This window comes from Hemicordylus capensis, chromosome 1, assembly GCF_027244095.1.
Source record: "Hemicordylus capensis ecotype Gifberg chromosome 1, rHemCap1.1.pri, whole genome shotgun sequence".
NCBI lineage: Eukaryota > Metazoa > Chordata > Lepidosauria > Squamata > Cordylidae > Hemicordylus > Hemicordylus capensis.
Window position 1 is genome coordinate 210,641,132 of NC_069657.1, and position 24,809 is coordinate 210,665,940.

The window sequence follows — 24,809 nt, forward strand, 5'->3', positions numbered from 1 at the left end:
AGAAGGAAACCTCCGAGGGTGGATGCAGATGACTCTCTGTCTCTGAGGTGTGTTAACATTCTCTTTACCATTTGGCAGAATTAGGTGGACAACTGGCTTACATGCAAACTGTGGTGTGCTGTTGCCCAATAACTGGTTGTCTCTATCTACCTTTTATCTCATGCACAATTTCAAACATGCTTATCTCAAGTACTTTACCCTGCCTCAAGGCAAGTGAGGTTCAGCAATGACTTCCTATTTCTTGGATAGGAAGAGAACTCCACATGAGAAGACCTGAACCTCTGATTGAGAGGTGTTCCACCAGGTGGAAAGAGCAGAGCTAGAGTTTGTCCACTGAAAGTGAGTTGGCATGCAGCCATTGAAGGTGGGCATGGAGAATACTATTAATATGCAGAGGGAAGACCTGTATAATAAAACATGCAAAATCCAATTATAACTCCCAAGCAGGTTTCATTTTCAGTCATGTGTGGCTCTGTTTACACCTCATGTTTAGTACTCGTACAATCTATATATTGTGTAATCTCCAGAACAAGATATTTCTTTGACTGCCGATTTAATTTTCTCAAATCATTCTATAATCTTGCCATAATTAATTGCGCTCCCAAATAGGTGTGTTCTACTTTGCATTCTATATAAAATTCAGTGTCACCTTCACACAGTTCTGGAGAATGCCAAGATGTAGTTCTGCTATGCTGTACATTAAATTTTGAGCTGGAGTATTCATTTACATCAAGATTGGATGTTGTTTATTGCATGAGTGGGGGTGGGGAAGAGCATCATAAAAATTCAGAAAAGCAAAATCTGAAAAATAGTTTATATTTATGCAAACAAATATTTTACAAATATTTATCAACAGAGATTAAAATCATGTTAGAAAAAACATCAGAGTACAGTAAAGAGGATTCAGCTATACTGAAAAGCAAAGTGCTTGTAGCAACGTTAACGTAATTTCCACAAAAGTGCATACATGGCTAATGTAAAAGCATTGTACTCATGCCTGTACACTGTAAAAAAGGGCTCAAAAAACATTTAAGCACACATGGCGTTGTCAGTCACTACTGATCTTAAAATCATATAGTAACAAGCTTTAAGAAACATTTTTAATACAAATTTCTAGTAAGTTGAAAGATGTAAAAGATATATATATATATATATTTTTTTTTTCTTGTTTACAAAAGAGAAGGCATAAGACATATCAGCTTTATAGAACAGTTAAAGTTGTCCATATGTGCCCCAACCCAGCAAGGACAATCTGTGAGCTGAAACAGGCTTCTACAGGCAGATCACCCTTCTGAATGCAATCTGTGATGCCTAAAGTCTGTTGCAGAAGGCAATGGTTGTGCACTGCAAGTGCATGACAGACTGAATACATGGTCAATTGGTGCATGTAACTGGCAGTGTCAATGCAGCAGTACAGTACCAACCAACTGTTTGGTGTGAAGAATCCTCACGTACAGCCACATTTACGCAGCCTGTTTGTGTGCATAAAGATCTGTGGATCAGGACCATGGTCATTACATTTCATTTAGCATGGACAATTTAAGTATTTGCTAACATGCTATATTCACATGTCTGATTTCTCAAGGCATTGTCATAACCCACCCACCCCCGCCGCCCAATTAAGAATGCCTCCCACACAAGCCTCATTTGGTCTTTGACAATTCCCATTAATTTCACAAGGCCTTGTACTGAGAGGTTCAGTGGATTGTGCGTTAGATACAATCCTCAATAGTGGGGGCTACCCTGAAGGAAGTGGTTTGAGATGGTCAGCTTACTGATCTGTTCAAATTCTTTAAAGAGGCTTCCTAGTTCCCTGTGGCCTAGTTCCCTGAATTCAGATATCTGTCCCTTAACACTATGAATCCAAAGCTTAGTAAATATGGGGTTCTAAAATGGTCTGTGTTACAATGCTACATTATATTTACAGCTTCTGCTTATATCAGGCTATTCTAAGTTCCTAGGAAGTGCTATACAGTATGTTTTTTTCCTACAATATTGTGCACTATTTCTTATTTAGGGAGTATACTAAAGTAGCCAAGGTATTTCTGCAGGGCAAGCATCACAGAAAACCAGGAAAAGTACACAGAAAGAAGGGCTTGTTTGTCCCGCGCCCCCAGGCACGTGTCAGAGCTCTATCAATCAATAAAGCCCATAACATTTTCATTCATTTGTGTAACCTTTTGGTCATGTTTCTCAATGGCAAAACATAGTACAATTATGTTGCAAGGGGGCGTGGGAACCACAGGTCCCGTTACGCATAACACAATACCTTTGTCTTTATTTTTAATTTCTCCCCAGATTAATTTCCCTTCCTCCCCCCAAATCAGCATGAATCCAGGGTTAAAAAAATATAATCAAAATTATTTCCTTCTACCTCAATTGTCTTTAATGTGTAGTTAATGTTTAACGTTTCAGGAGATCTCTCCTTAAATAAATAAGCCATGTCACTGCTAACTGGAGAAAACCCACAGCTGGTCACTTGCCCAAAAGCAGAGGGAGCTAGGAGGCAGGACAGAGTGGTACCCTAGGTGAGTAGAGCTTTGAGCATCACCACTTTTAAGGGGCACCAACTACTCCCGGCTCATGATAAGGCATGTGATTCTACATGGACTGGAAATGAGGAGCAGGCAGTAACTGAAGCTCTAGACATTTGAGGCCTCACAAGGTGTTGGGTCATTAGTGACTGACTTTGGCTCAGGATTACAGCAAAGAAAGACATTTCTCCCCAAGGTCTTTTGGGCGAACCGGAAATACATGATATGGCCCATGGCAACAAAGGAAACAGAAATAAGCACCAGTAATCCAAAAGCTTCTGGGTTAGGAGCTAGGATGACCATGATGAAATGCAGCAGATCCAGAAGGTAATTCATGGAGTCCTGGACACCATTTATGATACCTCTTTCTGACTCCACCACATTTTCTTGCAGCAACTGTGTGACAGTCAGATCAAAAGACCACAGACCTATAAAGAAATAAAGAGGAGGGGAAAATTATCTCCTGTTTGGACAAAACCACCAAAGAGATGGTGACACTTTTTAAAAAGTGCAAGGCATTCCTTAAGCAACATTAAAAGCACTGACCTGTAAAAGATCTTTTGTCTTTCAGCTCACTTGACAGAGAGAATCACTCTCACATTTTACAAATATAAACAATGGAGATGATTTTGCTAAGTCAGTGAGACTAACCATGACAGGATAAATGCTTTATTTTCTGTCTTTAACGGCATGTATAAATACCCAATTCAGTCATCTCTTGAAAATAAGTGTATTGCCTATAAATTGAGTCTGTAAACTTGGGATAACTGTTATGAGGGGATCCAAACGAAGCCTTTAAAATGTCAATATGTCCTTTCTCTTTAAAAGAGTTGCAAAATATATTAACAAACTGCTCCATTTCCTTGTAAACAAACCAAACATCAGGATGATCTAAAATTAATCCCATGCTTGCTTTGAAGCTTCTTTTTCTGCCTTGCCTATTGGGCAAGACCACATACATAATAAGGCACATGAACCTGCAATTTCTGTGTAAACAGTTATACTGTACAGCCAAGCCAGCTTTGTAATATTTTGTGCATTAATCTTAGAACAGTTGATGAGAACCACATTTAGAGAATCATCAGGCTGGCCAGGCAATACCTCTCTGGAAAGAAGTATTTTATCTTTTTTTTAAAAAGTGGAATACTATACTACTACTTCCTTAAGGAAGTGCACAACCGTCCTGACACCTTCTGCAGATGTCCCAACACTCTCCTGATGCCTCCTTTATTCTGTGTTTAGGGGTCTGAACAACAGCCCTACATGAGCTCCAAATACTCATTTGAATTAGGACAAACACTGAAACCTGGTCAGACTCACACCCATACACACACCCTGGGATAATGGGATGCACCAGAAGTGTGTTGGGACATCTGCAGAAGATGCTACAACAGGTGCGCACTTTGCACGTCCCCCTTTTAATAAAGAGGACAGGAGAGGTGTTGTCTAAACTAGCCCTTTGCTAACATCCGACTTAAGCAGAAGGTTCTGTAACCACTGAAGATGTACAGATTTTATCTTATAGCAGCAATATGTAAGTAGTATATAAGAAACATTAACTTACCAACTCTAGCAGCAATGACTCCTGCAAACAGAAAGCTCACAGAGATGAGAGGCACAGGATTTGGAGCCATCTCTGGATCCATGTTAAGAGTAGACCCATTTACCAAGGTAGGCATTCCAGTTGTAAAGGGCATTTCAAGGATATCTCCTTGAGGCACCATAGTAGGCAATGGATTACTTTCAAACAATCTAGCACTGATGTCAGCAAATGGGGAAACAGTAAGATCCAAAGGACTTCCAGGCACAAACACCGAAATCACGCAAAAGCCCAGAGAGAGAAGTTGGGCTAGTCCGGAGATAATGCCTGTGCGAACCAACCCATACCTCCGACGCAGCCAGGTGAAGGCTACTGTACCCATTATTCCAGTTATGGCCGAGGCCCCCATTAAGAGGCTTAGGGTGGAACCACTTAGTCCCTGAGTGTATGCATAGCCAGTAGTAATGCAGTCAAAGCCCAGAACGGTCATGTAAAGGAATGCAAGAGCCATGCCTGCAAGGAACACTGGCTGATTGTAGTAGGCAACCCATCCATCACGGAATGTAGTGAATGGCTCGGCCATGCGAGAAACACAGCTAGCTTCTTTCTCCTTTTGGGACTCAAAGGCAGCTATCTCTTTTTCGCCCATTAACTGGACTCCTTCATTGGGCTTCAGGTCACCATCTGTGGACAGAGACAGGAGCAAAGTATGCCAGTCAGAAAACCACATGCCTGAAATGGCATTAAGATGTGCATTTCGCCTTGAAATGTGCATTTCAGCTTCTCTGAACGAGCAGTTGTGCAAGCAGCACTATTGCAGTTTGCCCCATTTGTGACAATGGTGGGGCGGGGGGGGGGGAGATGATGGTAGTGCTGCTTGTGCAACCCCTCACTCAGAGCAACGTCAGAGCTGCTGAGAATCTTCAACAGCCCCAAGGCTGAGCATTATGGCTCTATAATGCTGCGCACATCAGCGACTGGTTTTAATGGAGCTGCCTTCTGTGTAATATGCTTATTATTAATATGACAAACTATTATTTTTAATTGTCCTTGGAGAGGCTTCAAAGGATTTGTCTTGAATTAGGGAGGATCACTGTGAGGTGTCTGACAAATGACCTGGTTGTGAACCAAACCAACTAAGTCAATGTGTGTTCGTCTGAGCTGCAGGTCTACTGGAGACTTGCCAACTATCTTGTTGCAGGAAGGTTTGTACAAAATGCAAATTATTGTAGCAGAAATTCTCATGGAGATAAAACTAATAGTGCATTTTCTGGTCTCCAACTTTATTACAATGCTTAGGAGAATACAGGGTTTTACCTCCCACCCACCCCTCCACAAAATCCAATCCCCCTCTCTCCCAAAAACCAAAAATTATACACTACAATCTAAAAGGCAAAAATAAAGTGTCCTAAAAATACTCAGAAAATGGAGATTCAATGTTTTCCTGGTTGCCACCTCTTAAGGAGAAATGCACTGGGTTTTTAGTGAAACAAAATTATATGTTCATTGTTTTCTTGCCATACATCAGCACTATAGCTGGCTGCCTCAAATTCAAGCCCACATAACCTAATCCACTGATCTCTTTGGTATGTCAATCGTAATCTCTTGAGTTTGGCTGTAACTCACTGAGAAGCTGACAACATATCATACGCAAAAAATGAGTAATAGACCCCGAGTGCCTCCCCCACTTTTTTATTTTTAAAGAAAAGCGGCCTTGAGAGGGGAACATTGAGTGAAGAAATGGTGTGTACATTTACACGTCTGTATACACACACACTTTTCCCTGCTAGCCATTTTCCCATTCCAAATGCCAACCTACACACTTCCCCACACAGGGTTTTGGATTCACATTTGCTTGTTTTGGAGCAAAATACTGGCAGGCAAAGGGTTAAACACACACATACTGTACCCACTTCTTTACTAAAAATGGTCATCTACAAAGGTGGCTTTTCTTAAAAAAAAACCAAAAAACACCAAAACCAATTGGTGCCAAATGGTGCTAATAAACATGCTTGTAAGTAATATGTAGTTGACCCCACAAGACCCCAGGCTGTATGAAGCTTCAGATTTTAAAGTGGCATCTAGAGGAGGATGTAGAGGCAAAAAGTAAAAGTTGGGGATTTGCATGTATAGAAAATTATAACCTTTCCTCACAAACGTGCAGACACCAAGATGTATTACTCAAAACAAGAATAATGTTTTATATAGTTTTTTCTTCAAAATGTGAAAGAACATTTTTGAAATAATTGTATGATCATGAACCAGTTTTATTTGGCTGGAGATATGCTTTGAAATACTGATACCTTTCTGTACATTCAGTTGCTTCAACTCAGACTCCTCAACCTTTGAAATGGCCTTGTGAGCCAAGGCAGGAGTTTTCTGGTAAACTTTCCAGAGCAGCATATATTCTATACACATGGAAATCAAATTCCAGCCAGAAATGAATCCGCAGCCGATCACAGGTGATCCAAAGGTCATTATTTGTCCAACAGCCATTGGGGCCAAGATATTAGTCAGCTGGTCAATCCTTCGTATCGTAGCATTCATATCTGTTAGGCAATGTTTGAAGACACAAAATTGTTACTTGATAATATAGTAACAGGCAATCCACATTTGAAACCACCATGATTTCCAAAAGTCTTCAATGAAAATGACTCCAAACGATCACATTTAGATTTGCAGGCTGGTCAATTGTGTAAATCCTCTGACACTTCATGTCAGATCCATCAATGGTTGTTGGTCCCAATGGAGATGTTGAACCTCTGGGTTAAGTACAATGTGCCATTGAATGCCAGTGGCATGGGGAGGAAAAAGAACAAGTTACAGCTTTTGTGCAAACCCTTCTTGTGGACTTTATAGAGGCATCTAGTTGCCTACTGTTGGAAACAGGATGCTAGATTATATTACGTGAAAATAAAATATATATATTTTCCTTACTGACCAACAATGGAATGGCCCTGAACCATTTCATTCCATGCATACATAGATGTTTAACACTTTTTCTTTTACACTACAGCTTCTCAACAATTTTGCAGCATGTCTGGATGGGAGTCAAAGAACTTAGGATTAGTCTTTAAGGGTTGCTTCTCACATTTTCCTTAACTTCTAATATACCTGTAGCCATATAGTGTAAAGATAATGCTCAAGTGTCATTTCCCCCAAACCTTCCCTATCGTACTCATTCTGTTGCTCAAACCGCACTGTCATCCTACAATGGCTTGATCCAAACTAGTCAGAGCACAGTGGTCTAGCCAGTTCCTTCCTTCTCCCTCCCACGCTTCTGAACCTCTTGACATGTAGATCACATGCTTCAGGAGGGGCTTTGGGGACTCCATCCCAGAGTTGTCAACTTTGGCCATGAACTGCTCTGGTACAGGGAGTAGATAGGGTATACACCTGTTCTACCTTCTCCCTGGTGTATAAGGCCTGGATTGTGCCTCTGGATCATCAAGTTGGAGCACTTAACCTTTGCTCAACTATGTGCCTGTACTGGTCTCTATGGATATTGTTTTATTTCAAATATCCAGAGACCAATACAGGCACACTATTGAGCAAAGGTTAAGCGGTCCAACTCCCATTGATCAACATGAAGGGACTAAACATACAAACAACTGAAATCAAGGGAATTCATTCCAGAATCTTAAGCAGCTAGTCAATCAATGCATTCCCTTGCATGACATGCCATTGCACACCACTGACCTGATTCTATGGTTACTCCACATGCAACAATTCCCTGAAATGAATGGGAGTGTCACCTTGGAAGATTCACTAGCTCACTCTCCAAATACATTTTATGATGCATTACAATAATTGCTTTAAAATACTATCTGTACAAAAATGAATCATACATTTCTTGGTCTCCTCCCTATTCCACAATCTCTCTTCTAATCGCTGGGATCTACACAATACTTCCTTATAGATTTGCTGTCCCTAAAGCAACAGGTAGAGTATTCTATGCTCACCAATTTATATTCTTTCAAAGAATTTGACTGGCAAACTCTTCTTTCTTTACTCTTTCTGCTATAAACTCAGCCATCTAGTATTAGAATTCAGGAGCCTGTTTCCACCAAAGGGAAAAGAAAGGTTGTGCTGTCGAGTTGGTGTTGACTACTGGCAATCACAGAGCCATGTGGTTTTCTTGGTAGAATACAGGAGGGGTTTACCATTACCATCTCCCATGCAGAATGAGATGATGCCTTTCAGCATCTTCCTATATCACAGCTGCCCAATATAGGAATTACCCATATTTTGGGAAACACACCAGTGGGGATTTGAAGCAACAGCCTCCTGCTTTCTAGGCAGGTTACTTCCCCGCTGTGCCATTAGGTGGCTGGCTGCTTCTTCTAAGACTGGATTAATTCTTCCAATCCCACTATCACTTCTAAATGGTTTAAGTTTTAAATGCTGCCTTTTCTACTAGATTGATTAGACCTTATAAGGAAACTAGAACCATTGCTCTGGGGAAATCAGCAGAAACCACACACCCATTTAGAGACCCAAGGGCTGAAACCCAAGTTCAGCAGCATTTCATGTCAGACTGCAGGTGGGTTCTACCCCAGGCTTCTCCTTGACAAGCTGTTTTTTATATGGGGGACCATAGAATATTCATCCCTAACATGCACAGTTTGAAGTAGTGTGGTCCAATTTCAGATTTTGTGTGAGTCCGCTGATCTTGTAGCACAATTCTAAACAGACAGATAGGAAACTAAACTTAAACTTAATTTTAAAAAATGGTCGGCTAAGGAATCCTTGTAACACAAAAAATTGGAAATATAGTCCACGCCTCTTATTAGAGAAGTTGCTGGCACTAACTCCTGCGCATGGTACAAGTAACAGGAACATTATCCATTGCCACCACACTAGTATTTGCACAACAAAAACAAAAGAGTGACCAAGTATTGATTCTAAATACAAATGGTTAAAAAAGTCTATTTGCTCAACCTTGACAGTGGGATAGTTGAACTTTAACAAGGACTGGAGAGCTTAATGATTATAGGACCACTTCATAGTACAAATTGTATAAGTTGCTGCACTCTCTCACTCTTTAGGCAAGAAAAGGGAACATAAACGGCCCTTCATAACCTGCTGTTGACTCAATCCTGCAGTCCAGAAAAATGTGCTGATTTCAGTTTGTTTAAACCCTAGCACAGAGTAAGACAGTTTAAGATAGGGCTGCTAAATGTCAGCCCTCCAGCTGGTTTTGGACTAAAAATCCCATAATCCCCAGCCACAATGGCCCATAGCCAGGGGTTATGGGAGTTGTAGGCCAACATCTGCAGGAGGGCCAAAGTAGAGTAGCCCGGTTCAAGATAACCAAGAGCCAAGATACATCACCTGCCAATTTGCTTCTGTTTTCACCTGCAACGACAACAACCCAGTCTCTCTGTATAGTAATTGCTGTGGCGGTGCTGGCCAAGTTTGCAATGTTTGCTATTGTGATGACAAGTATATAGCATGTGGTCTGTAGGAATGGAAAGAAATGTGTAAGCATTTTTTTTTTAAAGCAGGCTAAAGAAAAAAAAAGGGATGTCCTCCCCTGCACTGCTAAATTTTCAGACATAAGAATGAGTGATTGGCAGGAAAATTCATCTCCTACTGAGCTAATTATCATTGCTTGTTGGTGGATATATCCCTGGAGATCTCAAAGGACTCTCTGGCTTCCCTCCCCTCAATATTTCTACGAGAAACAAGCAAATAAAAAACCATTAAGATACAAGCAAGCGAAGCAGCACATGTCCTGATAGCAGCATAACAATATGGACTCTGTTCAGATAATCTAAGAAACCATTGTTTGAAAGACTGTGAAGCGATTCTCACGACCGCCAAAAAGCGGGCTAGGGTAGCCTAGCCCGCTTTTTGGTGGCCGTGTGCTGCAACGGGAGCCGTGCGGCTCCTGGCAGCTAGCCCTCTTAATTACCTCCCCCCTTAGCCCAGGTTAGCAGAGCGAGCGCTCCGCTAACCCGGATTTCCGGATCATGTGCAGCCACGGCATGGCTCCGCACCGTGGTGACACACGAGTAGATCCCCACTGGGAGGCTGCAAGCAGCCTCCTGGCCTCAGGGGTCTCTCCAGGATGCTCACGTGGGGCATCCCGGAACTTCTGAGGGGCTGCGTGGCCCCCGATCCCCGCAGCCCCTGCCGGCTCCATAATTGAGCCGGCAGTCGTGTGGGCGGCCGATCTGGCCACCCAGGGCAATCGTCTGCGGGACCGCAGACCTCATTTTGGCAAGTCTCACTGATCATGATACTCGCCTCTGTGAATGTGGTTTGCAGTAGGTTTCCAGTTATGGTTTGGAGGGCAAGCACTAATCATGGCTCCCCGATAAGACTGTCACAGCAAACTGTGGTTGGCACAAAATAGGAGCCACAGAGGGAAACTGTTCGTGAGAGCTAGTTTATGCATTCATCTAAACTGAGCCACTGAAGAAATGCAATTCAAGGTTCCAGTTATATCTCACTGACTCTTGTGAAAAGCAGTGTTGAAACTTTGTCCTATCATTTCCTCACTTCTGGCATTAGGACTAGATCCCAATGTCAGACACATCCTTGGATAATGCAGGCAAAAGAATACAAAGATGCTATAACATTTGCCAAAGCTGAAACCGAAGGTTCTTTACTACTGTTGTCAAGGCAATCTTATATGAAACTGAGACACAAATGGGTCTGGCCTTATTTACATGGGAAAAAGGAGCTCCCAGCATTGCTTAAGTATTGACAACAAACCATTGAATTGCATCAGTGGAATCAACTTATGCTAGGACACAGAAAACCTTAGACCAGAAAGCTATAGAGGTTATTCACACGATTGCAGAAAATCGGGCTAGCCAATGCTAGCCCGATTTTCTGCAATCATGTGAACCACCGGGCTCAGCTGTGAGCCCGGTGGTTCTAGAGCAGGTAACCCACTCAAGTACCTCTCCCCTAAAACCGGGTTTGCGAAGCGGGTGCTCTGCAAACCCACTTTTTAAAAAATCGTGAGTAGCCATGGCGTGGCTCCGTGCCGCGGCTACTCACGAGGAGAGCCCCGGAGGGGAGGCGAAAGGCCACCTCCCGGCTCCGGGGGTCTCGTCAGCATGCCCTGCACACTTGTGCAGGGCATGCTGGAGCTTCCGGGGGCCAATTGGCTCCCCGCTCTCCCCAGCCCCCGCCGGCTCCATCACAGAGCCGGCAATCATGTGGGCGGCCAATCTGGACGCCCAGGGCTCCCTCCCTGCTCGTGTGCGGGGAGAGTGGGCTCAGCCCGCTCTCCTCGCGCACTCTCCAGAACCAGGTCTCACTGATCGTGAGACCCGGCTCATAGTGATGTCAAACCCAAACATTTAAAAAAGAAGCAACTTCAGAACAAAAGCCTTTACAAATACTTTTAAGAGTTTGGCACTTACAAGAAGCCACCCTTGATATAAGGCCAAGAGTTCCGTCTTAAACAGAAAGACCATCATCAGAAGGATGCCACACAAGATGACAGATGCATTCTGCACAATCAAGGATGTCTGGGCCACTGTGATAAGGGGGGAAATAGAGAGAATACATGATTGCACTTCGGTCATGGCAAAACAGACAATGGGAAGCACTTAGACATTCTGAAGATACGATCCTTTCCCCTACAACTGATACTGAACTAATGTATAAAGTGCAGGAGGACCTCGTTACAGGTGGATTCATTATCCACGGTTTTGCATATCTGCGGTTGGGTAATTGGCACCCGACCTCAGTATACATGGTTGGCGGGGGGGTTAACCACACATATCTAAAGGTTGAGGTTGGCTGGAAATGACCTCGGGGGAGATTTCTGGCCACCATTTTTAGTGCAGGAGCTATTTTATGGCTCATTTAAAAATGGCATCCCCCCCACCCCCCAGCAATTTTTCATGGAAAAACTGGGCCTTGGGGTGGCATTGCTGGACTGCTGAAGGCCACATGGAGCATGGTAGGGCCCTTCATTTCCCTTAATGTTGCCATTCTGGGGTTTTTTTGTCATTTCCTGTAGGTTTTTTCAGTCATTGGGAACCTAGCCTCTCTGATGTCATAGACTTAATGCCTCGGTTTTCATGGTTTCGATATCTACAGTACTAGCCAGGAACTGAACCCCTCTGAATACCGAGGTCCTCCTGTACTGTAAAATGTGTTTCACTGAGTAAACATTTCATTCTATTTTTGGTTTTGACCTCCAGGATTACAACCAGTCTAAGGCAATGCCCACTGATTTAATCCAGTAATTACTCAAAGGAAGTAGGTTTAGATCTTTGTCAGCATTTTAAATTCTAAACATAAGTATGGAAACAATCCCAGGCCACACAATCCTAGGTCTGAGGGAATATGATGCAGCCACTTTGCTAAAGGCAAGCAGGTCTTGGCCACTCACATGACTGCCGGCTCTGTCACAGAGCCGGTAGGGGCTGGGGGCCATGCACCCCCCGGAAGTCCCAGGATGCCCCAAGCAAGCATGTGGGGCATTCTGGGGGAACCCCCGATACCAGGAGGCTGCTTGTATCCTTCCGGTCAGGGGCCTACTCGTGTGTCGCCACGTGCCACGGCAGCACATGAGCAGGGAAATGAGGTTAACGGAACGCCCACTCTGTTAACCTCATTTAAGGGGTGTGTGTGTTTTAGGCAGGCTAACCGCCTTGGGATCGTGGTTCCCACGCTCACTGGAAAGAGGGTTAAGCTCCCTTAGCCCACTTTCCAGTGATCATGGGAACAGCCTCCACGTATGCTACTTTGAGTTCCACAGTTCAAGAAAGGTTGGATAGAAAATGTAATAAATATATAAAGAAAGCCCCACCAATTTCAGTCAGAATGACTTCCATGGACATGTGTAATAGGACCAAGATGCCAGGATCTGATCTTGGCACTGCCATCCTGAACACATTGGCTCCAGCCATGGGAACAAGACTCCAGTTGCCCAAGACACAATGCATTTGGTTCTCCTGGAATTTTTACTACAACAGCTCCCACTCATAACAGTTTTTATGACTTTAAAAAGATGTTTGGCAGTCTGGTGCTAGAAGCAACTGCAGCAAAAACGAACTTGGATGTCTGGGCAAGCCTGGGAACTGAAGTAATTATGTATTCACTTCTGTGTTGGTTTATCATAAGCAACTTATTATGAAATAGGTTCCATTTCAGTTAATGAAACTTCTAAATCAAAGTCTAAAACACTTTGTTAAATTCAATTAGTTGCCTGAAACCAGGTATCAAAGGACCAGTTTAATTATTACACGCCCCTTTTCCATTATAAGAAAGAACCACCACAAATGAGCACTTGGATTGTTCCACATAGATTTAATCAAGATATATTCCATGCCACCCAGTTTTAAACCCTCAGTCTTTCTGGGAACAAGACTGAATTCCCAGAAAGATCCTGAGTCAATGAGACACCACATTCAAGGAAACATGGTACAGTCCACTTCGTTTGTTACTTTCTCTCCATAGTGCATGATAAGGAGAAGAAGCATGCAAAAGACTCGAAGTAAAACTAGGTTAAGAATTCCCTCTAGAATGTAACAATTGCATATGAGTGAAAATTAGATATGCATTTGTTTAAGATAGAGCTAAATGCAAACTGAAGCCATGTGGTGTGCTCTACCAGCTAAATGAGTGTAATTAGTTATTCTTGAAGTAATCTCGTTGGGTTGGTGTTCAGACACCACCAGCAAAGAATAGGTGTTCACCCATTTGTTTTGTCTGCAGAACAAAGGCATCATGCTTAAATGCTGCCGCAACAGTTAAGAAGGAAACACCTAGCTTGAATAGCTGATGCTTGCATCCAGTAACTCTAATTTTAAATAATGAGTGCCAGGTAGATTAATTATGCTGGCTGATGTCCCAACTAATGAAGGATGCGTGTTCGCAGGTTCTGCAGGGGATTTACAGAGCACTTCTGGAATACGGGCAGTGCTCTCAAGTCTTAGTCCTCTTGCACAACAGCACAAGAGTAAGAGGACCGAGGGAGTTGCGCAAGGCCTCCTGTGACTTCCCCACAGAACCCACTAATGAGTGCACTTTGTTAGTCAGGATGTCAGCCACTATCTGTAAAGTACTTACTCTCTAATAGACAAGGCATATGAACTTTGAGTATATATTGTCACTGAGTTGACAATATGTGATGTAGTGTGTCCCTGTCATCAGTATTTTATAAGCAGAGGTCAAATGACTGTTCTCTCTCTCTCATTGAGTTAGAAGTCTGGTACTACTGTCAGCCAACACCTTTCATTTTGTTTACTGTACTATGATTTAGGTTTCCCTTCATACATGCAGATGTCTCTCAGTAAAACCATTAACAAGAATCACTAACCCTTGAGTCGTGGGTTCTTGTCTACCCAGTCTCCAATAATGGCTCCCAGAAGAAGAACTGATCCTGCCACAACCAATCCATATACAGCCGTCAAGAGCAAACTGTTTCCATACAGTTCAACCAGGAAGACAGACACTGCGAAATGCCACATACGGTCTCCCTAGAATAAAATATACTACATTTAATCTTAATGAAGCAATAGAGAACACGATTCATATAATTTAGTAACTCCATGAAGCATATACTATCAGCTTCTTACTGCACCCACTTAACAGAAAGAGTAGCTTTCACATAAAGCACATTCTGACATTGTAGAACATCCAGGAAGGTCAATGGACTGCAAGTTCCAATTGACATCCCACTGATGCGCACAACCAAATCTATACCAGTAACAGTTCTGGAGTGCTCCCTACGTGTGCCATCTTGGTGTTATATCAAATCAACACACATTCTGTGTGAAAAAGCAGGTGCCACTATCACACACTCATTCTTACTTCCAGTCAGAGGTTACATTCATATGCAAAGTGAAACCATGGTTTGTTTGCAGCCAACAAAAACTATGGTTTACATTACATCTGAACCCAGCTGGAGTTGCCTTGAAGACTGTCTTATGGAAAGGCAGACTATAAATGTTTTAATAAAACATCATGTTTGAAGAACAGATGGGCCAACTTCCTATTAATAATTATTCAATCATTACGAATACAGATTAATTAATGCCATTGTCTTTCCTCTGTTCTATCCTTAAAGCACTTACCATGACTCATTGACACAAAAAGAATTTAGCCACAGTCACCAGTAGTGTGAGGAGTGCACACAGAATCTTACATGTACTTTAGCTGACGGAACTGCTATGCATCCTAGTAATCTTACCAGGACATTTTAGTCTGAAAATTTTTCACAGGTAGCCTGAGATAATTCTCTCTCATATGATCAGTTTTGCAGTGACTATTCTACCATGGGAAATGTTAGCATGATATACATGCTCAGGTTTGCAACCAGAGGCATCTGTGCAAGGCTATCCTTACGCATTCCTGGGGCAAAATAATAAGCTTTCTCCACCCACGGCTGCTCCCTGCTCCACATACACACCTTTCAGATCATGAGTGCATTAAGACCCCTCATGTCCCCAAAGTAGTGGATTCCAACATTTCCCTCAATTAACTAGGCAGAATTAAGCTATTCAAATGGTGCTTGGACAGGACTAGATTTCAACCTAAGTACACTTCTAAATTAATTCATCCCATTAGTGTTACAGATGCACTGGCTTAACCAATTGATATACTAGCAACCATGGGAGCATGTGAATTCAGATTTGTAAGAGTACTGATGGAACAAATGTGTTTTTAATTATTGTACTATTACTGAAAATAAGCATACAGACAGTACTATATGACTGCTATTCAAACACTGTTTCCTCATCTCTCAGGCATGATACCAGTATCTCAGTGCAGTTTGGTTGTCTATACTGTAATCAAAATATCTCAGTCACATCATTCCTGCTTAGAGATGTGAAAGCCTGGCTGGGGGTGGCGGGAGAGAGACTGGGAAAACACATTATATGTTGTGTTTTTCTGAGGGGTGGGTGGGGTTTTTTCCTCTTCATTCCCCCGCCCCCGGCCTTCACATCTACTCCTGTTGTAATTCACAATTACTATAAACCAATTAAATAGCATTCAATGGGATTATTTATTTATTTAAATTAATAATAATAATAATAATAATAATAATAATAATAATAATAATTAATAATTAATAATAATAATAATAATAAATTCGATTTCTATACCACCCTTCCAAAAATGGCTCAGGGCGGTTTACAAAGAGAAAAAACAAACAATAAGATGGCTCCCTGTCCCCAAAGGGCTCACATTCTAAAAAGAAACATAAGACACACACCAGCAACAGTCACTTGAAGTACTGTGCTGGGGGTGGACAAGGCCAGTTACTCTCCCCCTGCTAAATAAAGTGAATCACCATGGTAAAAGGTGCCTCTTTGCCCAGTTAGCAATTTACTCCACAGTAAATTGGTTATTGGTCATCATCCCTTTTCGCAGAGTGGCAGATATGCAGTGCAGTCCTATCCATGTCTACCTGGAAGTCTTATTGAGTTAGGAACATAGGAAGCTGCCATATACTGAGTCAGACCATTGGTCCATCTAGCTCAGTATTGTCTACACACACTGGCAGCGACTTCTCCAAGGTAGCAGGCAAGAATCTCTCTCAGCCCTATCTTGGAGACGCCAGGAAGGGAACTTGGAACCCTCCCTGGCATCTCAATGGCTTACTTAGCTTATTCCCAAATAAACATGCACAAGATTGCAGGCTGTGTAATGAACCATCTACAATACAACGGGCCAAACAAGTCTGGCTAATGGGTGTTCCTAATGTTCATATTTCAACATTGCTCCTTTATCAAAAGAAATCCTGTGCTTGGCAGCAAGCTTTTATCTGCTAGGAGTATTTAACATTCCAGTTTTTTTAAATGCCTGAAAACGCCAACAGGACAAAGAGAGAGAGAGAAAGAGAGAGAGAGAGAGAGAGAGAAATGCAATCTCATAATGAAATCTAACAAAGACTACAAATTATTTAAGATAACCTAGAGGAAATTTTAACTAATGTGTAATTAAATTTGCATATTGAGTTGTGTCAAAATGTCACCTTCCACTCACACACACTCAAGTTGGGGACTCTCAGGAGCTGATTTTTTGCAGGCATAGAGGAACAGGGAATATCAATGAAAATTGTGTCTCCCTTTTGAATGAGTGCTAGATAGTGTGAAAAGACGACAGGGTTTGGATACAACCCACTGAGCTGTATGCGAAGCAGAATGAGGGAGTTCTGTTCACACAACTGAGCTCTTCTGCCCCTTTTTTCCCACTGCATTCCACTTTAACCCCTAAAATACTCTCTTGGTGGTCGGAAAAAACCCCAGGACAGTGTAGGATGGAGCACTGGGGGATTTGACAGACACTGGAGATGTCTTATGTGACCAGAAGTGCCTTTCTACTTGTACAAGGCACCTTTGGATACAACCCGCTATATTTTTAAGTATACACATAAAGCATTTGAAATATGCACCATAAAATATAAGTTATACATGTGATAAACAGGGTGGGCCATAATTGGCTGCAGCTTCCTTTGCGAATACACTCGGTGATCTTTGCCACTGAGTAACATATGATATGGCCTTAAGTTAATGTAGCTATTAGTCTAATGAAATAGCTGCATTTTTCACTACACAGATTAATTTGGCTTTACATAAGCCAGCAAGGTTTTGCTTTGTGCATGAAGGTACTAGCTGAAACCACAAATTTAACCCGAGATTAAATGTTAAGCAAACAACGCATAGCCCAAAAAGAACTCGGCATCATCTTCTACTGTTTCTAGGTCTTCAAAAGAAATTGCCTTGCTTCCCAATTAATAACCAAAAGGCAAAGATATAGTAGTCTCCAATATTTAATCAACTAATTCAAGCCAATGTATAACCTTAGTTCTACATTGTTGAGATCACACAGCAGTGTGTGAGTGTCCCCTATCAACTTCACAATGCCAGGACCAATATGAACCAAATTGGGTTCAGTTGTAGGGACACATAGGGCCACCTCAAAGGCATAGTTTGTAATGATGTCATCCACTCCGATTCAAGATGACAGACGCATGGACATTTGATGTGCAAGTGGGCTTACTTGTGAACTACCTAACCAATTTGGACCAAATTTAGTCCAGTTGTAGGAATAGTGAAAGGAAAGTAGGCAGATTAGTTCTTACCGGAACAACTTGTTTTAGAGGAAAGTGATGAGTCACATGAATGCACATGTAGAATATTCACACACCAATCTTAGCAAATCAGATCAGCGAACTATGGTAGAACATTTTTGCCTTCACACAAATGACATAATCATTTGCCAAAGGTCAATATGATCATATGCTTCTAGATATGATTTGTTGTTTGGAAGCAAGCTCCAATGAGATTACTGGACTCACACTAATTCCAAGTAAATGTTCTTGGGATCAAGACCTTATTCTTCAGTTTTGTTGGAACAGGTGCTCCACATAGTAGTAGTCATCCTGATCTAGAAATCATCACAAGCAGAAGAGGCTTTACATCTGCCAAGAGCCAGCGTGGTGTAGTGGTTAGAGTGCTGGACTAGGACTGGGGAGACCTGAATTCAAAACTCCATTCAGCCATGATACTAGTTGGGTGACTCTGGGCCGGTCACTTCTCTCTCAGCCTAACCTACTTCACAGGGTTGTTGTGAGGAGAAACTCAAGTATGTAGTACACCGCTCTGGGCTCCTTGGAGGAAGAGTGGGATATAAAATGTAAAATAAATAAAAAAGTACAAGGATCACCTGCTCAACCCTGCTATAATGCCAAACATATTTGCCTGCCTGGCACTGTTCTCAGCAACCACACTGATCATGTATTGAGAAAGATAGCAAAAGAGAAACAGGGATCCTTGGAGTTAGTCTCTACACATCCTCAAATGGTAAATCAAAGTCACAGACAGTGCCAGTGATATATTTGGTCTTGGGAATGAAGAAATCCTCATATGCAGCAACATGCGCCTACGGTCTCCACAGAAGGATTTCTAGATCAGTCCATGCATCCCACACCCTTCCTTCAGGACCTGATCGCAAAAGGCAATCTGAATACAGAAGACTGCTTCTATGTTCAGATTGACTCTGCTAGAATGAAACATTTGAGTGCAGTTTAGGAAAATGTAGACACAGGTTAAATTTAGGGACAAGTCTTTAAGTCTCATTGATTTCAGTGGATATTAGATGCATCTTAATCTAAGGCACATCTAATCAATGTGTTTTCTGGATTGTTTCCATCAGCTGTGGCCCAGTTAAGTGTATGTGCCACCTTCATACAATTTTACACTTTCTCTGCACCCCACTACAGACTGCAACTGCAAAAAAATTCAGGGGCATTTCAAAGGCAGTTTGCAGTGGAGTAAGTAGCAGCTATAGTGATGAGAAAAAGCCATCCCAATGCATATATGCAGCCTCTTATACTATACAGACTGTCACCATGTTTATATGAATATTAGTCATTTATTCTCTACAAAAAACATTTAACACAAATAGTTCTCCCCTGCCAATAAAATCAATGAGTGTAAGCATGCTCAACTCTGGAGTAAATTAAGACCTTAGGCTCCTTCACCTTATGAAAAGCTATTTCCCTTTCCTTTGGTTTTTCCTCTAACTTTGTGGCCAGTTATAATACAGAGAGGTATTTTTATGAATATATGATAGAGATCTTTTAAGACGTAATGTATGGTAAGCACCAAGAGCACAAGTTACCTAAATTAAGGGCCACAATCCGGGACAGAGATATATGCAGGGAAAATGTGACGCAAGTTGCAACCAGAGGACCGTGGCAGCTTTTACTACAGCGATTCACCCAACTGAACAAAGTTACCAACTTCAAATGAAAAACACATTGCCAGCTTCATTGGGTAACCAACTACAGTAAAACCTTGAAAGCACCTCTGATTGCACATGTGCTTCATCCAGGATATATGACTGTTGGGAATTGCAGCCAATACCTTTCAAGAAAGATCCTTTGATTTCAATGTGACATAGTCAAGCACATGCTTCTCTCTCCTGTTGAAAGCAATCAGACATACAGTAATTCACTTTGGCTAGATCATGTCCCACATATTTTATCAAGAGTTTGCAAGTTGCCTTGAGAGCGTTTATTAGGTCGTATGGTGTTAAAAAATATATAATGCTTCACTGAAGCCCCAATCCTAAACATTTGTACTTTACCACATTAGTCTGAACATTCTTGCCACACCAGCTTAAGGCCGTGCCTGGCAATGTTCTGATGGATACAACATTTTTAAATATTTTATAGTGTGCCCTGAGAGGAGGGCATGAAAGGAGGTGCCCAGGCCAGGGGAGAACAGAACATCGGCCCCCACAGAGACCAGCTCTGGCCTGTGAGGACTGTTGGGGCAGCCCCCACCTCCACCTTCCCAGGAGGACTGAAAGACCAGTGTGCCCTGAGAGGAAGGCATGAAAAGCACTTGAGTTGTTGCTTTGGAGTGAGAGTGCCCTCTCTCTCTCTCTCATTTGCTAAGGATTGTGCTTCCTCAAAAAGCATTGACTGAAAACATAAAGTTCTCCAGCAACCAGTTTGCAGAAATAGTTTCTGCATGGCAATGCAAAATCTTGAACTTCTTTGAGGTTCTAAAATCACTGTGAATAAGGACTCAGAAAGATTCCCAATTCATTACAAAGGGCTACACTTTCATTTTACTGGAGAAACATGCAAACCCTTCAGTTAAAGTCAAGACTAAAACATAAGCTGTGCTTTATTTTAGACTCAGTGTTAAGTGTTTTAGACTCCCTTTATTTGCTTGGAGTATGCCAAAAGTCCTGATAATTTCATCAAAATGCCACAAATGCTTTTTACCTTAATTTTACAAACTTTTACTTAGGGTTTCCAATGATTTCAGTGAAACTTACTTGGAAATAAATACCCATCGGACTGCATCTTATGATATTATTACAAGAAAGTCAGCACAGCCACATCTGGGTTCTTTACCAGTTGCAGAGTAAGAATACTAATGGTTCCTCATTATAATGCTTGGACTGTGATCCTAAACTTGGTACCACCAAAATCCATTGGACTAACTTTCAAGTAAATAATTTAGGATTGGTGTGCCAGAGCATAATTTAACAAATATACTGTTACAAGAATTATGATGTCTCAGTGGTACATCTCACAGTCAAGTCCTGACTGCTCTGTGGCACATCTCATTTGTACATCCTCTAGCTGTACAACAGGTCATGGCCATCGAGTCATATTACGCAAATCAGCCAAATACAGAGGACTCTGGTTATACTTTACTTACCCAGGTGGATAGTGCATGTCCAAGGTAGAGAAGGGATTTTGCAGATGTGAAGTAATTGACACAGGTCCCTAAGAGGGAAACAGAGAATTGCAATAGTTCATTCAAGTGGTAGAATACTTGTGCTCCATACAGAAGGTCCCAGGTTCAGTTCCTGACATCTTTAGGCAGAGCTGGGAAAGACTCCTGTCTGAAACCCCAAGAATCAGTTGCCAGTCAGTGTGTAGACAATCCTGAGCCAGAAAGATTAATGGTTTGACTCAGCAGAAGGCAGTTTCAAATGTTCAGGTGCATTTTGCAAGTTTATCTCCTACCTTCCTTTGTGAGAGAAGAATTTGGTATTCTTAAATCCAAATGTGAATAATAAGAATTTTACTGTTTGTACTGAAATAATTTGACAGCCATTCATTGCCTGTGTTTTTATATTAAGAAACAAACACTTACCATCTTGAAAATGGAACATTCAATTACCTGCCAAAATACAGACTTTTGCTGTCTCATTCTGCTATGTCTTCCATGACCTTTGATACATGGCTGCACACCTTGCTACCTAGTGTCTTAGTTCCATAATATGTCATGTGCTACACATACACACAAATGCTGTTGTCCAGCCATATGCAGTTGGGACGGAATTGCTATTAAGATGGCTGAACTTTGTTCTGCACGCTATTTTATGCAGGAAGTTAAACTAAATTCTATCAATACTACTAGCTCTTTTAACATAGCCCACCGCAACAATTCATGGGCACATTTCTGGCACGTATTTATTTCTCACATTTCTATCCCACCATCCTCCAAGGAGTTCAAGATGGTCTACATGATTCTCCCCGCTTCCACTTTATCCTCTCAGGGTGTTGTTAGGATGAGACAGAGTGCCTGGGCCAATGAGCACCCCTGATCTGAACTACTCTGGTATCCCTGGGCCAAGTCAAACCCACTACCTATTATTATTATTATCTACATTTTATATCCCGCTCTTCCTTCAAGGAGCCCAGAGCGATGTACTACATACTTAAGTTTCTCCTCACAACAACTCTGAAGTAGGTTAGGCTGAGAGAGAAGCCCAGAGACATCCAGCAAGAATCGTGGCTGAATGGGGATTTGAACTCGAGTCTCCCGGTCCTAGTCCAGCACTCTAACCACTACACCACACTGGCACTTATGTATCTCTCTCACTTCCAGAAAAGGAGGAAACAACTGCAGGACGCTCCAGGTCACACAGCACGTAAGCAGAAACAACCCCCACACCGTGTTGTACCCACAGAAGTCTCTTTCTTCCCACTGTAGGATTTTTAGACTATGAGCTCATTTGGGGCAGCAAACAATCTTCTCATTCCTTTTGCTATGTACATCGCTTTGACTTCAAAAAGCAGTATATACCTATTGAAATCAGTAAATGAGACACCATGCACTGTTTCTCAGGTCCTTTCATATTTCCTCCTCCTTGCCATCCAGGCCTGTCTGTGTGCCGAAGCACAGCACATACCTGTCTCTTCCTACGCAAGGGCTATAGTCCACAAATACATAGGTACACTCCAGAATATATGTGGGGGGGGGGGCACTTAACTTCCAAGGAGGAGGCATATTGGGATTCGATATACGCAGAAGCCCTCCTCCTCCACCCAACCGCGCAAGGGAGCTAGTGGTGGCGACCTTTCAGTGGTCCTAGCGAGACAAGCAAGGCATTCTGCTGCACAAGAGGCAGAGCGCCCCCTTCCTCCCTATTCCGTAAAGGAGTTTCTGCAGGAAGTTCAACTAAAATTCCAACAGGAGTCCGAACTCTTTGCACATTAACCCCCCGGGGTTGTGGTTACTCAGGTGGCTCTCTAGAGTTGGGAGAAAGGCACTCTGCACGCGTCACGCGAGCCCCACGCCACGCACCCGGCCCGCAGGTCTTGCACACAGGCTGCCAGCCTCATCACACGCCCGCGCGTAAACAAGGCAGCTCTCACGGTCTCTGGCAAGCCGCTCGCAAGCCAGCGCCCCCCTCCATCCGCCCGAAAGACGGGTCACGTCTCTTCTACCCCAACCATCCCGCTCACCACAGCATCCTTGGCGGTTCTGCTGCTCGGCGGCGGCTGGCCGGGTCATGGTGATCTGCATACACCTTTCGTTCTTCTTCCCCAGGTTTTTTCGCTTCGCGGCTGTCGGTGCTGCTGGTGCTGGTGCTATCGCGCCCCTTCCAAGCAGAGGAGGGGGAGAGAGACCGAGAGAGAGAGAGACGCAGAGGCAAAACACAAGAGCAGCAGCAGCCGCCTGGTGCTCCAGCAAAGAGAAGGAAAGAGAAGCAGGCGGACACAACGGCTTCCCCCTAAGTTGGTCTTTCCAAACTTAGCTATCACTGTAGCTGAAGTTGGAAAGCGATGGCCTTATGCACAGGCGGTGGCAAGGGACCCGCTCCGCAGGGAAAAGGGGCCCAGCGCGCCACGACACCTCGCAAAGCCACAGCTGACCTCTTCGGCTCTGTCTTTCCTCTCTCCGCTGCCTACTGTATATAAACAAGCTGAGACGCGAGGGGGCCGAGCGAAAGCGAGGAAGATGCCAGGAAGAGCCTATCAGCGGCCGGCTGATCTGCATATCCCCTCCCGTCCTTCCCTGTCCTGGAAGCGAGCAGCGCCTACATAGGGGACGGGTGCTGAAGAGAGAGGGAGAAGAAGTCTGGACTTGTTGCGCGCTCCTTGGGGAGGCTGCCACTGAGAGGAGGGGCGGCGGCGGGGGGTCCTTTTATAAGGTTAGGAGGACTGACCGGAATTTCCACCCTAGAGAATGCTACCCGTAGGGCTGTGCAGTTAATGCAGCACCCAAACATGCAGGGCCTCCCCACTGATCTGCATCTGCGTTTCTTCTCCAAACCAAAGCAAACAAAACTCAAGTACCAGATGCGAAAAAATGGAGCCCTTTCCCTTCCCTCTCCTTTGTCTCCCTCACCTTACAATCGCGCCCCACCTCACAACCCTTCCTTCTTCCACATCTCTCCCCTTCATTCCTTTTCTATTAGGAAGAGGAAAGGAGAAGTGCATTGGCTGTTATTTTTCCTTCCCTTCCACTGCAGGCCATGGTGGGAGGGTCACTCAAATATATACTCAGCATCTGGAGCTGATCACACAAGTGCAGAACAAAACAAGGAGATTGTATGGAGCTTGGTTGCCCTTCCGGGGAAGTTAGATGGCACTCGAAGTGTTCTGAAGTCTGGGCAATCAACCATCATCATCATCATTATTATTATTAATAATTCAATTTCTATACCGCCCTTCCAAAAATGGCTCAGGGCGGTTTACAAAGAGAAATAAAGCAAATAAGATGGCTCCCTGTCCCCAAAGGGCTCACATTCTAAAAAGAAACATAGGACACACACCAGCAACAGTCACTGGAAGTACTGTGCTGGGGGTGGATAGGGCCAGTTACTCTCCCCCTGCTAAATAAGAGAATCTCCATGGTAAAAGGTGCCTCTTTGCCAAGTTAGCAGGGGTGATGAAAGGGCTTTCAATAAGAGAAGACTTCTCAAAAGTAGCGGAAGCATAAACAGCAAGTTCCTAAGGCTTTGCTTGTGCCAGACCCTCTCAGCTGTTGGAG

General features: G+C 43.0%; 1 protein-coding gene across 2 annotated transcripts; it reads right to left on the reverse strand.

The window, feature by feature from the left end:
• Positions 1–800: 800 nt before the first annotated feature.
• On the reverse strand, positions 801–23,791 carry SLC40A1 (solute carrier family 40 member 1). 2 transcript variants are annotated; one of them, XM_053285284.1, is made up of 8 exons: positions 23,279–23,791; positions 21,240–21,307; positions 14,369–14,528; positions 11,457–11,572; positions 9,409–9,535; positions 6,378–6,623; positions 4,099–4,758; positions 801–2,962 (listed from the first exon to the last, which is right to left on the reverse strand). In XM_053285284.1, exons 1-8 carry the CDS (start codon positions 23,337–23,339, stop codon positions 2,643–2,645), a joined length of 1,758 nt encoding a protein of 585 aa, XP_053141259.1. In that variant the 5' UTR covers positions 23,340–23,791; the 3' UTR covers positions 801–2,642. The 2 variants fall into 2 exon arrangements, with proteins under 2 accessions (XP_053141259.1, XP_053141260.1); XM_053285285.1 differs by lacking the exon at positions 23,279–23,791 and adding an exon at positions 22,617–22,860.
• Between the last annotated feature and the right edge of the window lie 1,018 nt (positions 23,792–24,809).